The sequence below is a fragment of the Carassius auratus genome, unplaced genomic scaffold (assembly GCF_003368295.1).
Source record: "Carassius auratus strain Wakin unplaced genomic scaffold, ASM336829v1 scaf_tig00216347, whole genome shotgun sequence".
In the NCBI taxonomy this organism is placed as follows: Eukaryota; Metazoa; Chordata; class Actinopteri; order Cypriniformes; family Cyprinidae; genus Carassius; species Carassius auratus.
Window position 1 is genome coordinate 184,841 of NW_020528521.1, and position 15,842 is coordinate 200,682.

General features: G+C 36.8%; 1 protein-coding gene across 1 annotated transcript in view; it reads right to left on the bottom strand.

Annotated features, from left to right (window-relative positions):
• Positions 1-15,842, bottom strand: part of LOC113097662 (ribonuclease inhibitor-like) — a 101,159-nt gene that overhangs the window by 10,997 nt on the left and 74,320 nt on the right. The window contains exons 3-5 of the mRNA XM_026262923.1: positions 12,580-12,750; positions 10,807-10,980; positions 5,613-5,727 (exon numbers count right to left, since the gene is read on the bottom strand). Coding sequence (XP_026118708.1) covers positions 5,613-5,727; positions 10,807-10,980; positions 12,580-12,750 — 460 coding nt within the window. The remainder of the gene's footprint in view (positions 1-5,612; positions 5,728-10,806; positions 10,981-12,579; positions 12,751-15,842) is intronic.

Sequence of the window (15,842 nt, forward strand, 5' to 3'; positions counted from 1 at the left end):
AAAATATATTTAAATAGGTTCTTATATAAAAATAACTTTTTTATGTAAAAATTCACTTTATAAAAGTCTCACATTCCTAATTTTGATTAATGGGGATAACATGGCGTGTGTGTTTTTCCTCCGTGTATTTTGTGGTCTGAATTGTGGTGGATTTATTGATTTTATCTGATAAATTAAGAAGAGAAAGTATTGATTTGATCATTTCCTCATTCATTTCTATGTGGGTCTCCAGAGAGAGACTTTTTTTCACACTAACACACATCCAGATATCAATCCAGTTTAATTTTCTCTTTGTAGAGCTACCAAGTGTAGACAACCGTACAAAGTCTCATGTCATTTAGATAAAGGGAACATTTGTTTTTATTTCAGCAAACATCATTTGGGGTCTCAAAAGACCTTGAACAGCACATAAGAGTTAAACAAAGTGATTTTCATCATTTTGATTCTTGTCTGTGAATGTTACTGACCTCAATCTCTCCAGTTTACAGCGTGAATCCTTCAGTACGTCACATAAGTGATTCACTCCTGTGTTTTTTATTTGATTCCAGCTCAGGTTCAGTTCTCTCAGGTGTGATGGGTTTGATTTCAGAGCTGAAGTCAGGATGAGACACTGTTTCTCTGTAATACTGCATCTACACAGACTGAAGACAGAAAGAGAAAACACAATGAATCAGACACGTTATGTTCATGTGTGAGTAATTCATCATGTGTTAACAACATACAGTGCAATAAATAAAATGTTGCTGAAACCTGAAAACAATACAAATAAATAATTACACAGCCATAAAAACTCCAGAGTCTCCTAGTAGTTCATTACAGCTCAGGTTCAGTTCTCTCAGGTGTGATGGGTTTGATTTCAGAGCTGAAGTCAGGATGAGACACTGTTTCTCTGTAATACTGCATCCACACAGACTGAAGACAGAAAGAGAAAACACAATGAATCAGACACGCTATGTTCATGAAGTCACAGCAGAACAACCTTCATCTGTCAAATCACAGCATCTTAATCTACACTGAGAGAAAGAGAGAAGATAGAAGAAAACTATTTAATAAAGTCACAATGTCTTGATAAAACAAAAAAACAGAAGAAGAGTATCTCAACACCTTTGGATAATTTTCCACAATTTGGTCTTCGAAACTTGTTCATTTAATCAAATAATTGACACTTCTCATAATTCGTGTACAATTTGTGCTGAAAATCCTGACAACCTTGTGTGAAAGGTGTTAAAATCTTTCATATCTTTTTATTTCTGGTCATATAATTCTGATTTCATCTTTTGTCTAAAACTGATCATATTGTCTAAAATAAAAGTCCTGACTGCTGTGTATTTGTGTTTAAACTGATTCTGGTCTGAACATCACTACAACGTAAATGCATTCGCTCTGCTCTGTCCAGTGACTTGATCAGCTTTGCTCCACAGATTCAACTTTGCACATCTAAATAAAACTGTAGGTTTGTCTGTGTGTGTAGATGTGAAGTACAGTAATATTTCTCTGAAACAGGTCAGACTGAAGAAGCAATGCCTGCACAGAATAAAGCCCAGTCTGGACCGGTTCTGTTCAGTTGTGTTACACATTCATTAATCTGGTGTTTGATGACAGAGAGATGATATGAAGCATCAATAAACACTATGAATATGTTCTGATACAGCAGCACACAACTATTCTGTTGTGTCCCATTAATAAACACAATGAAAACAGTTCTGTCCCACTGGATAAAAGAGAAATGTTTGTGTATTTTTGCTATTATTAACTGAAATGATTGGATATTGGGTTGTGTTTTTGACCTGCTGTATGAGCAACAAGAAACACTCATTACAACTTTCAAATTTTTAGATCACACAACAACTAACTTTACAAGTAAAATATACAGTACAGAATATAGACAGATTAACTATAAAAATATATGAACATAAAAAAAATATACAAATATATAGTGCAACAAACAAGGTAACAGTCAGTGATGCACAGGCTGATCCAAAATGAGCCGGTGCCTGCGGTTACGAGTCATCCAAAAATATTTGTAATGATATTCGGGTCGTGGTCGGTCGGGTCGTTTGAAATAAAGATGGCAATTAAACATTTGTAAGTTATATAGTACTAGACACAATTTTGAAATACATAGGCCTATTGGCTGAATAACTGGTGAAGATGACGCAGAGCTCAGTCTGCAGGTAGAGATAGAGGCAGCAAGAGAAAAGGTGAAGATTGGGGAGCAACGGCACTGTTTTTGGACAAACATGATTTTGATGACTTCATTAAAGTTTTGTTTTATAGAAAACTCTTTTAAAAAGATTTTCATTTTGCATGAATTGTATCTTAATTTTGATGAATGTTTTATCAATCAATTGCCCGTATTTAATAAATAAGAAGCATATATATAGCAGACAACGTAATGAAGCGCCGGCACGATCACTTGCATTGATGTGCCTCACAGATTTGAGAAATATAGGCTTTATATTACAGAAAGCTTGAAATGACAACTTTAAAATGAAAATATTCAAACCAAAATTAATAGGCTACTCTCGGATTATGTAATCCATATGAAATTTGCATTTCTCTCTGGCGTTCATGGCGAGTCTGCATCGTCAACTTCATCGACACAGAAAACACCAGTTTATTACTAAACAATTAAATGTCTCCTTGCTAATTTAGACACATTCATAATCATTACTTTAACTGGTTCTTTGTGATAAGCCTTATGTGTGTGGTCATAACACTTATTATCCTGTAGGCTATAGCCTATTTAAGTAATTTAATTAATATAAAGGGGCGATTTGTCCACGAATGGCTTAAATGAACAATAGTGGAGCGAGCGACTCCACGGAATGAGTGACCGGAGTGAATATTCAGAAATGTGCTCTCCGCTCACGAGCTCTGATCAGAACAAACCCGAACCTCCGGTCTGCTGAACTTGCAGAAACATACAAATAGACATAGCCAGACTAGAATATTTTAGTACAAATTATGAGCTTATTGAATTTTTTTTTTAGATATAATTCTTGACAAAATTAGGATATATTATGTTTTTTTGTGTGTTTTTGCGTTCTGAGTTGCGGGCAGGTTAGTTTAAAACATCGGTCGGCTGTGGGTTGTTTATACATTCACCCGCGCATCACTGGTAACAGTCAGTGAGGGTGATGGGAAGATAGTTTTTAAAGGGTCATGAAACCCTCAGACTACTTTTTCTGAGATTGTATCAGAGGTGTGTGTATTGCACTTTATAGAAGAAAATGTTAGCATTCATTAATTTTAATTGTTTTAAACACAGTTTTGTGATGTGGTAAAGGACTTATAATACTTCGATGACGTGTCAGTGTCTCATAATTATTCAGACCTGTAGCACCGAGACCATAATCATGCTGTGTTTCCACCGTCGGGTCAGAAACTCCTCAGCACTTCATTAAAACACCCTTTACACGCCTCTCTGGAACAACGTCACACAACTCCATCATTTCACTGACAAAGAAGTTATCAGAAAACTAATAATAGATAAGTCACTGAAAGCAGCGCGATCACAAAACAAACATGATTAGGGGTGCTCCGATCACGATCGGCCGATCGTTAATGCGCATCTCGTCAGTAAAGCCGGTTCTCTAATCAGCGGTTAATTCCATCAGGTGCGTGATTTCAAATAGAGCAGCTGTTACTACACAGAGCCATTGTTAACTGAGAAGATGCACCAAAAAACGGTGAAAATGAAGTGGATTTGTGCATCTTCTCAGTTAACAACAGCTCTGTGTAGTAACAGCTGCTCTATGTGAAATCACGCACCTGATGGAGTTAACGGCTGATTAGAGAACCAGCTTTACTGATGAGATGCGCATAACGATCGGCCGATCGTGATCGGAGCACCCCTAAACATGATAAAAGCAGATGTTTGTTTGCATGTTTTGTTAAAGATTTACATGGAGTGTAGACGAGTTAGGACTGATAAAACATGTTACTATACACTACACTAAATAATACACGGACCCACTTTATATTAAGTGGCCTTAACTACTATGTACAAAATTATTAATTAAAATGTAAGTACAATGTACTTATTGTTTACATACATGTTTTTACATTGTACTTATATTTAAAAAAAAACCGACATGTAATTACATCTGTATTTAATTTCTATAATTACATTTATAATTACACTGTTGACCCATACTTTACACCTTAACCCACCCTTAAACTTACCCATACCTCCAACCCTCTCCCTAACCTTACCCCTATCCCACCTCAATAGCAGCAAAAGTGTTTTACAATTCAATATGCTCACAGTAAGTACATTGTACTTATTTTTTTATGTAAGTACATAGTAGTTAAGGCCACCTAATATAAAGTGGGACCTAATACACTATTGTGATCGTCTGAATGAGAAGCTGACAACTGATTTCTTCAAGTGGTCTTACCATGTTTACTATGGTAATGTTAATGGCTAGTGTGCATAGTCTTTATTTCTTAAAAATATTTCAGACTTATAAGGTGACAAGTCATAATACACATCAGATCTCAAACAGAAGTTATTTCAAACACTCCCTGCTGTCTGAAAGTGAGTTCTGAGCTATTATTATTATTAATGTCTTTAACCTGTTATCCAGCACCCCCCATTATGGGACTCAAAGCTGAAAGTGCTCTACCTAACTTATAATTGTAACAGTTTCCTACTTCAGTGTGTTACAAACATAATTTTGGTGTCTCCATAACGGACACAAACAGTTCTGTCACTGAAGAACTGAAACGTAAACAAAGGAATTATGATCCACATTACAACGTTATTGCTTCGTTGGACCAAACGTGCTCCATGAGATGTCGTTCAGTGGACCCTTACCTTTCTAACTAAACCGGGATTTACAGCTGTGGATGTGTTTATGACTCGTTATTACGATGGATCTGGTATGTACAGCGTTTCCATTGCACGTTTTTATGTGTACTGCTTACACAAATGTAGCAAATACAGTCTTTATAAGCTTTCCATTGAAAAACAGCATCTGTCATCGATGCTTGAGGCTTAGATCTTTATAATGATACATAGTTTGTCAAGATTAAATTTGTCCCGTTTCATTTAATCTATTCATAAACACTGACACGTGCGAGTTGAAAGGCTTTCAGGACGAGGGCGTCGGGGTGCTGGCTAAGAGGTTAAATTTATGAAATAATCCACGCCACTGATGCTCTCCAGATGCAAAGAAACCCCACCATCATTCATAACCTCCTCTAACCTAAACTCAGAGACCCAGTTGACCAAAAAACCCTGGCCGTTGTCCCAGAGGAAGCCTGGACGATCAAGCCCCAGAAGTGACAGAAACCAGACTGACCCTGCCTTTATGAAATTACATTTAAATATAGAAACATGCAAGCACATCCACACATATACTTTTTATTTTTAATTAGACTTCAATCCTCAGTTTGTGGTCAGTAAACATGAACACATTCAGAGTTATGTTAAAAAATGTCCTGGCTCTTCCAAGCTTTATAACGTGGGGTCGGACTCAAATGAGAATTAAAATAGACGACGGTAACATTACTAGTCATGTAACATGTGAAATGATGTAAGATACTCACTTCAGTGTGTTGAGTCTACAGTGTTTATCCTGCAGTAGAGCAGAGATCTGATTCACTCCTGTGTCTCCTAGTTTATGTCCCCTCAGATTCAGCTCTCTCAGGAGTAACGGGTTTTTACCCACAATTCCAGTCACATACTGACAGCCTTCATCTGCAGCAGGACCCAAAAACCTGCAGAAGAGAAGATGAAGCTGGAATCAATTCAATGTGCATCACATCACAAAACTTTTAAAGATTATCAAACATTGTTTGTAACGAAAGTTTCAGTATCAAGTTTAAACAGTTGAACATTTAAATATACAAATATTTCAAAAAAGTCAAAAGTAAATTATTTAAAATAAACTTGGGGGCAAAAGCTCATCAGATCATGATTATCAAAAATCTGAAGATCTTTCTGGCTTTTAAGCAGGAGATGAAAAAAAAATAGCAAAGAGAGAACTAGCTTGTGACAGCTAAGCATTCACAGTGATATATTTAGTTGATCTTTTGATGCAGGCTCTTCCTATTATTATGTAGCAGATTTCACCAAACACTGGATTGCTGATCCACTAACAGAGAACATGATCTGGGTTCAGACCATCTCTGGATAGTTTTATTAAACTGATGTCTGTGTTGATGCAACAGTAATTCTGCTCATTATGAGAGGAACTGCAGGTTCAGATGTGTGTGTGTGTGTGTGTGTGTGTGTGTCTGTTATCACTGATCCTCTCTGACACACATCACATGTTTGCGGTCTGTAATAGATCTGCTGTAGTAGATCTACAGTGTTGTGAATCTGAGCTTGATTGAAATTTATGTACAGTGCATTCAGTAGGGCTTGTGTATTGCCAAGAATCTAGTTATGATACATATCACGATACAGGTCGTGATATATTTACAGATAAATATAAATGCCTAAATGTCATAATGGATAGCCATTGCATGTCTCAGAATTAGGCTATCTATTTACTCGCACTAGAGCAGCGCTGTTTAATCTCAGAGACACATTCTTGTCTTTGCGTTTGTCAAATTCCCCTGTGTAAATAGCAAATCCATCATAGCACGAGCGCAACTGGCTATTTAAGGGAATGGAAAATGAGACTCTGAGAACCATACCGCCAAAGATAAATTGTGTTCAATAGACTCAAGTAAACATGCCAAAGTGGTTCCTGTCTGAAATACCTTTATCAAATAGTGTTGTCGTTTAATGGATTTATATTATTCCATACTTAAAAAGTTGTAAAGTTATTATGAAACACACAAAACGGTAGGGGTGTGACGGTTAGTATATAACCGTGAGACCGGCGGTTATAGTTGAACACCGTCATTAAAACTCTATAACCGGCAAAACCGTGTCATTAAAATATTTTTTACAAACATTTTTTATCAAAAATTATTTTCATTTTTTTAGATAGGATCATAAGATGCGCAATATATCGGGAGACATGGTTTTTACCACTTAATGAAGTTTTGTAAATCGTCAGACATGATATTTACCACTTTACATTAAATTTTGCTTTGTAGAAAACCTTTCTTAAAAACGAATTTTGTTTTGTACAAATTTTATCTTCATTTTAATAAATGTTTCATCAACCAATTGCATGTATTTTAATAAATAAAAGGCAAATATAGCAGACAATGATAACCGTGACATGGAAGCACCAGCGCGCCGCGTTCACTTGCACTGCACTGTGAACTAGAGCGCATCTCATCGTAAATGAAACTCAGCGTAGGCCTATGCCTCATACATTAGTATTAAATATCTTTGTTGCATCCTTTCTAGAACAGACAATGGCTTTTTTTTTTTTGCGGCTCGCATCAGCAAAGCATTGTATCGTCCATAGACCACAAAAGAATCAGCGGATGGCGGGCCAAAAAACGTTGGCACGGATGATGAGTTTTATGACAGATCTCCTTAATAAACGGAGGTCTGAAATCTCTGCCCCTTTACCGATCAGAGCGCGCGCTGACACGGAGTTAACCCGCTATCTCCAAGAACAACCAATTGACTCTACGGCAGATCCACTAGCATGGTGGCGAGACAATGAAACATGCTATCCGCTCCCCCACTTTGTACACCGAAACATGAACTGGGAAAAATCTTTAAAAGGTCCCATTCTTCGTGATCCCATGTTTCAAACTTTAGTTAGTGTGTAATGTTGTTGTTAGAGTATAAATAATATCTGTAGAATTATAAAGCTCAAAGTTCAATGCCAAGCGAGATATTTTATTTCTAACAGAAGCCCCCTACATCGAACGGCCAGTTTGGACTACATCCCTCTACTTCCTTCATTAATGTCGTCACTAGAACCATTTTTTGACTAACCTCTGCCCACAGGAATACACAAAAAAGGGGGCGCGGACTTGTTGTGCTCTCACGGAGAAGAGGAAGAGCTGCGTTTGAAGAGTGTGTTAGTCACCACGTTAGTCACCAACGCTGTTATTTTCATCTCAGAGTCCAATCACCTCTGTTTGGCCTTCCCAGGGACGCTGTACTTCGAGATCAATGGTTACAATTTATGTTTAACCTGTTAGCCAGCACCCCGACGCCCTCGTCCTGAAAGCCCCTAAACTCGCACGTGTCAGTGTTTTCGCATAGATTAAATGAAACGGGACAAATTTAATCTTGACAAACTATGTATCATCATAAAGATCTAAGCCTCAAGCATCGACGACAGATCGCTGTTTTTCAATGGAAGGCTTATAAAGACTGTATTTGCTACATTTGTGTAAGCAGTACACATAAAAACATGAACATTAGAAACGCTGTACATACCAGATCCGTCGTAATAACGAGTCATAAACACATCCACAGCTGTAAATCCTGGTTTAGTTAGAAAGGTAAGGGTCCACTGAACGACATCTCATGGAGCACGTTTCGTCCAACGAAGCAATAATATTGTAATATGGATCATAATTAATTTGTTTACATTTCAGTTCTTCAGTGACAGAACTGTTTGTGTCCGTTATGGAATAACTCACGGTCGGAAACTGCGTCTTGGTAGTAAAAAGATGGCATGGTTTTGCAGCGTACATTGTCACAAACAGAATGAGACGATCCACCGGAAAAAAGAATGAATGAAAGATAGGTGAAAGATAGTATATTTGAATTTTGGCGCTTCGTCCTGAGGGCTCGTGACGGGCTCTGACGCACCTGTCACTTGATGGAGGCGGAACTTATAGCGATCACCTTTTTTTTGTTTCTTTTATTTTTCAACAGTTTTTATATATGTGGGAGTGTGTTTTATGTTGAATGTGAATGTATCTGCATGATTACCATCTGTTTGAGTGCAAATCAGCCCAAATCAGCTCGCTATTACTGTATGATCACGCCTACCAAAATGAACTATCAAAGTTATTTGCATCGTAATTCATTGTAATTACTTCATTTCTAGCAATCTCAGGATTTTCTGTAATTGGCAAACAAAGTTAAATCTTTTTTTTCTTGCTCAAATATTCTTATTGTATTTTTCTAGTGCTCAAATAAATCACTTATATGATGTTTAAGTTTCTGTCTAGTGTTTTATAATGGAAAAAAACTGCAGTGGTATGTTTAATGACTAAATAGTTTGTAGAAACCTTCAATACTGTTGGTCATTTTTTTAAATATATTTGGGGGTGGGGGGTGTAGACATAGTCTCATAAAAATATTGCAGGAGTCTCATTTTTCATGATATCTTATTCAGATTTGAAACAGAAACTCATGAGACATGTGACTTTCAACCCATTACTTTTCTAGATTGCTCCAGGACTAATTTCATGTATTTTTATATCAAATAAAAAAATATTTAAGTCTGGTTAAAAAAAAAATTAAGGCACTTCAGTGACTATAACTTTTAATATTTTTGAGCATTATCAAATCTGGTTGATAAAAAGTAAAGCCCAAAGGGTATTCTTTCCAAAGACACCAAAATTATGTTTGTATCACACCGAAGTAGGAAACTGTTACAATTATAAGTTTGGTAGAGCACTTTCACCTGTGAGTCCCATAATGGGGGGTGCTGGATAACAGGTCAACTCGGTTCCCGAAAATTAGAATCCACATGTAAAACTATGTGCAGCACATTTTGCTGAGGACAGCTTCCTCAATCTCAATCAGTTTAATGCCGGATTCACACAAAGATTATTCTTGAAAGATGGAGCAGTTCCCTCTTTGTCTGGAGAAGGCGTTGTTGTATATTTTACAAGTGTATTTTATTAAGTTGGTGCGTTTAAGAGTTTCTGTAACTTATTACACAAAGGGCAACGCTGTTTAGCTTTGTTAACTAGATGGTAGGGCTGTGCAAAAAAATTTAATGCGATTTTCATGCGCATCTCGTCAGTAAAGGCATTCTGTGATTATAAGTACATCTCCAGCACGTGCATTCAGATCAGGATTGCCATGTTTTCAAAACAAATTCTGCCCACTTGCTTCTCAAAACTAGTCCAAAACTCGCCCAATCACGTTTCCAGGAGGGCAGCGTGCGCTCAGCTGCTGTCGAATCACAACACTGGAACCGCTGGCACAATCAAAACTCGTTACGTATTTCTGAAGGAGAGGCTTCATAGAACAAGGAAGTCATCAGCCCGTTTTTATGACAGTGAAAACAGTGGTATACAGATAAGTAAATTGTGCGAAAAATACTGTTTTTTTACACGCGAAACATGAACACATGTTATATTGCACACTGTAAACACAATTAAAGCTTCAAAAAAGCTTGAAAAATGGGACCTTTAACCCTCCATTATTAGAAGCGAACTACATTAACACTAACATTAGTAATAAACTAAAAACGAACCACTGCCATGAATCTTGTAGGATTTTTTTTTTAATATCGATATGTTTTAGAAAACCGATACAGTATCGCCAAACAAAATATTGTGATACTCATGTGTATCAATATTTTCTTACACCCCTAGCATTCAGTAACATTTATACAATCAGGATAATAAAATCACACTGAATATGTTTCATGAGAAATGTACACAATAACACAATCATAAATGTTAACTATTGAGGCACCAAACTACTGAACACCAGCACATCTAGTGACTCAAAATGTCTGATTAACCTGTAACTTTTAACACAACTAAAGTGTGCAGACATTTATCATAAAAAAACAGCAGCTGAAGCATCTGATCATTCATGTTTGATCATTTTCAACAACAAATTGTGTACCTTGCTGAATTAGTGAAATATTTTATATATACATATACACACACACACAAACACACACACCCATATATGTAAAATGTGTATAATTGATTGTGTATTATTTTATCAGGTCTCACCTCAGAGTCTTGAGTTGATAGTTTGGATCCTGTAGTAAATCACTGAGCTGCTTCACTCCTGATTCTCCAGGATCATTTCCTGTGAGATCCAGCTCTATCAGGTGTGAAGGGTTTGATCTCAGAGCTGAAGACAGAGCTTTATAACCTTCTTCACTGATACTGCAGTCTGAAAGTCTATTAGAAAAATATTTTATTCTTCATTATAACACATTGTCACAAGTACATGTTCTAGAATGAAGAAAATAAAAAGATGCACTACAGGGATTTTGGCCTCAATGGACTCTTTTCACAGTAAAGCTGGTAAAGTTATATACTGGAGAACTCAAACTACAACAAATGCTATTTTTAATATTTGTAGTTTTAATTTTCCACAATTATAAACTACAGTTGCAATCAAAATTACTCAACCATTCAGAGACTGCTCTGTTATTAAAATCTTAAAACTCCAAAATAATACATTATATAAGATTGTATATTGACATTATGACTTCTATATATGCAATTATATATGCAATTTTTATTTTATCCAGGATCTTGAGAAAAGCTTATATTTGTAAAGTACTGCTATGTCACAATTATTCAACCCTTATTCAACATTGCTGTTTTACTTGGCAGTCTAAAGTCTCCAGGTTTTCATCCAAAATTTCTTCAATTGTGTTTCAAAGGCGAACAAAGCTTTTACGGGTTTGGAAGGACATGGGGGTAAATTTTCATTTTGGAGTGGAGTATCTCTTATTTGCATGGTGGGGAATAAAACAATTATATTTTTAGAAACTCTATTAAAAACATAATTAGCTTGAGCTGTTACACATACACAGAGTTAACCCATGCAAAGCTCATAAGCAGAAGAACACCATCTCCATCATCAAACAATCCAGTTATGGGCTTGCTTTACTGCAGCAGGAAGTGGAAACCATGACTGTATGAAGGACATCATGTATAATTTGAAGTATCAGGCCATTTTGACAAGAATTGTGATGCCCCTAGTGCAAAGATTGAAGCTGAGGATCAATGGACTTTCCTTCAGGACAGTTATCCCAAAGTACACATCCAAATCTACTTCTGCGTGGTTCAGGGATCAGTCATAGAATATAGATGAGTGGCCTGTTCAGTCTCCAGATTTAATTCCTATTGAAAATATCTGGTCAAATTTGAAGAAAGCTGTGACAAAGTGGAAACCAAAGATTATCAGTGATCTGGAAGCTTTTTCAGGTGAGGAATGGACCAAGACTGTAGTAGAGAGTTGACAGAAGCTTCTTAGTACTTACAGGCAGCGTTTATTGCTGGACTTTTTGGGGGGTTGAATAATTTTGAGCATGGACGTTTAGAGCCAATTAGAATTTCATCATGATTCATCAATGTTCCATTCTGAGAATCACTCAAAAGTATATTAACAAACTTTCTTTAACACTTTACTGGTGCCTTTGTTAAATTGTTTTCATAAAATTATGTTATCCAAAGCAAAATGGCATGCAGGTCAAGGGGGTTGAATTATATTGATTGCAACTGTATTATAACCTTCTTCAGTGATACTGCAGTCTGAAAGTCTTCAGAAATACTAAATAAATAAAATCACATTAAAAACATTTAATACACTATGATATTATAATTTCCCATCACCTCAAAAATCAATCTGTTTGTGAATATTTTAAAAATGTATCTACACCAACAAAACAATTTCACATTACTGAGCCATTCCTTGTGACAGAGCACTAGTTTACAGACCAGCTGGAGCTTTTCATTGATTCATGTTTAGATTAACCAAATTCAGACCTGAGTATCTGTAGTATCTGTGAATTTCTCAGCAGACTGGAGATTTCTGTCACTCCAGAGTCTCCTTGTTTATTTTCACTCAAATCCAGCTCTGTCAGATTTGAAGTATTTGATTTTAGAGCTGCAGCCAGAACATGACAACCTCCTTCTGTGATACAGTTGTTCTTCAGACTGCATAAAGAGAAAACACTTCAGTTATAATCTTAATATTTACCAGTATGTTTTAGCTGACATTTGACAAATACTGGTGGTGATGATGATGGCAACTCATTCAGTCAGCAATCTCTTATACAAGACACACAAAAAAACACCCAGCAGCAATAATTTGAAAATGTCCTTGTAACATTGAAATATTGTACGTCAATGTGTTGAGTGTACAGTGTTTATCCTGCAGTAGAGCAGCGATCTGATTCACTCGTGCAGAACATTGAGATCCAGTGATCTCGGTCTACTCATCGTGCCAAGATCTAAACTTAAAAAAAGGAGGTTCCTGGTCATTTGCATTCAGAAATGCCTCCAATAAACCATACATGGTGACAACACCTCCCTTTATAAATCATGTGAATGTATAATGTCCTCACCAAAATCATGGAAAAAGAAAGCAGTACTGACTGAGAAGCCATTCTGTGCTCTCACTAAACTGATCAGCGCACTTTTTTTAAACATGCTCTCGGTACAGCACATGCTTTGCCTAATCTTCCAGCATAGCCAGATCAGTCATACAGATGGATCTAAATTTTAACAAAACACTAATGATTGTCACAAAACTTACCTCAGTATCTCTAGTTTGCAATTTATATCCTTAAGTCCAGTGCATAGCAGCTTCACTCCTGAATCCTGCAGATTATTATTGTTCATGTTCAGCTCTTTCAGATTGGTATCTGATCCAAGAACTGAAGCCAAAGCTGGACAGATTTTTTCAGTTAAGCCACAATCATTTAGCCTAAAAGAGAAATAAATTAAATCACAGGGTTCGATACATGAAAATACATTTGTTAAATACAAAAATTTAATTTATACCAATTATTTTTAGATTAACAGAAAATACACTGCATATATATTAGAATTGTATTGATAAAATTTCCTACATGAAACAAACTAGCATGCTTGAATAAAACTTAATAAAATATGTAAATTAATAATAGGCTTATATCATTAATGGCAATGAGTTATATATTTAAAAGTGCTGCTCTATCTTGATGAGTTTCTTGAGGTGGAGATGTGGAGGTTAATAATTTATGCATTGAGGTTATGCAAGAGTATATCTTCTTTAAAGCAGTTTAAGAAGTTGAACTGCATATAGTGTTGAGTTTTTTTTCTGATGAGGTCAGCTGGGACACGTTCTGCATGCAGTAAGTTAGTAAAATAAAGATGACGGGATACCCCCCAATAATCAATACAGTAAAACTGCACATTTCATAGTGGCCTTTTATTGTGGCCAGCCTAAAGCCCCTTTCACACTGAACGTTGGACCCAGTAAATTGCCAGTTCCCCTTCTGTGTGAAGGCAAACACATCCTGATATGCCACATATAGATATGCCACAACTGTGAGGTGGATGAATTATATCAGCAAAGGAGAAGTGCTCACTAACACAGATTAAGACAGATTTGTGAACAATATTTGCAAAAAATAGGACTTTTGTGTACACAGAAAAAGTCTGAGATCTCGGAGTTCAGTTCATGACAAATGGGAGCAAAAACAAAAGTGTTGCATTTATAATTTGTTCAGTTTAGGTATGCACCGACATCTGCAAATTACCGAAGAGAAAAATGGCCAAAAATGCGAGCAAAAAAGACAGGCTACATATAATAATAATAATAATAAAAATAGCAGTGTTCAGCACGCATGTTTCACTCTCTTCGTCTGCGTGGTTTGACACTCCTCTCAATATTCCGCTCTGAAAATCTGAGCATATCACACCAGTGCTCAGGTCCTTACACTGGCTTCCAGTTACATTTAGGATTGATTTTAAAGTACATTTACTCATCTTTGGGCCCCATTTTAATTATCTAAATGCAAAGTGTAAAGCGCACAGCGCAGGTGCACTCAGGGTGTGTCCAAATCCACTTTTGCTATTTTAAAGACGGAAAACGGTCTGTGTGCCGGGGCGCATTTTTGGAATGGGTTGTCCCTATTCTCTTTATAAGTAATGGGTGTAACGTTCAATAATCCAATCAGAGTGTCATCTCCCATTCCCTTTAAGATCGAGAAGCGCTCACAACATGGCGGGTCGCTATTTACATGGCGGAATTTGTTGTCGGAAAAGCTGAACGCTTCTCAAGCGAAGAAACCAATCTGCTCGTGCACGAAGTTAAAGCGCGCGAGCAGATCATCTATGGGACAAGCAGGAATCCACCAAAGCTCCACGCGAGGAGTCAGTTCATAAATGTGCATGTGTTTTGGCACTTTTGTTCAATTAATTTGCCAATTTCATTCTTCATTATAAGTAGTAATAGGCTGAATTGCAAATAGGTAGCCTAATTCTAATACACGCAATGACTATCCATCATTAATATGTTATACTTATGTAGCCTTCACAATAATATTATTTTCACTGTAATCCTTTTGTTTCTAATATTTGGCATATTTGTGTGATGCGCATCCCTGTGTGTAATAAGCAAAGTCAATGCGCACTGTGTGGCGCTGGATGGGAAAATGCGAATGGCGCCGGACTGAAACTAGCAAACACACTTGCACTGCGCCTTGCGTCGCATTGTGCCGGGTGTATGATAGGGACCTATAAGTCACTCAGTGACCTAGGACCGAAATACATTGCAGATATGTTCACTGAATATATACCTAACAGACCACTCAGATCATTAGGATCGAGTGAGTTAGAAATACCAAGGGTTCACACAAAACAAGGGGAGTCCGCCTCTAGCTTCTATGCCGCCCACAGTTGGAATCAGCTTCAAGAAGAGATAGCACATACCGAACTGTACTGAAACCATGACCCTAAAACCATGAAACAATCCAAACCATGAAAAAGCTGAACCGTTTCACCCCTAGTATCAATGTAGATTAATGCAATTTTAAGATGAGAACAAAACATGACAAAATATATTAAATAACTTACAGAGCTCTTTTGCAGGTTTTGATGACTGCTGATAATCTAATGAGACACTCGTCTGATTTCTTGAATTTCTGAAGCTCAAACACATCCAGCTCCTCGTCTGATGTCAACAACACAAAGACCAAAGCAGACCACTGGGCAGGTGAAAGATTAGCAGATGAGAGACTTTCTTTGCTAAGGTGGGTCTG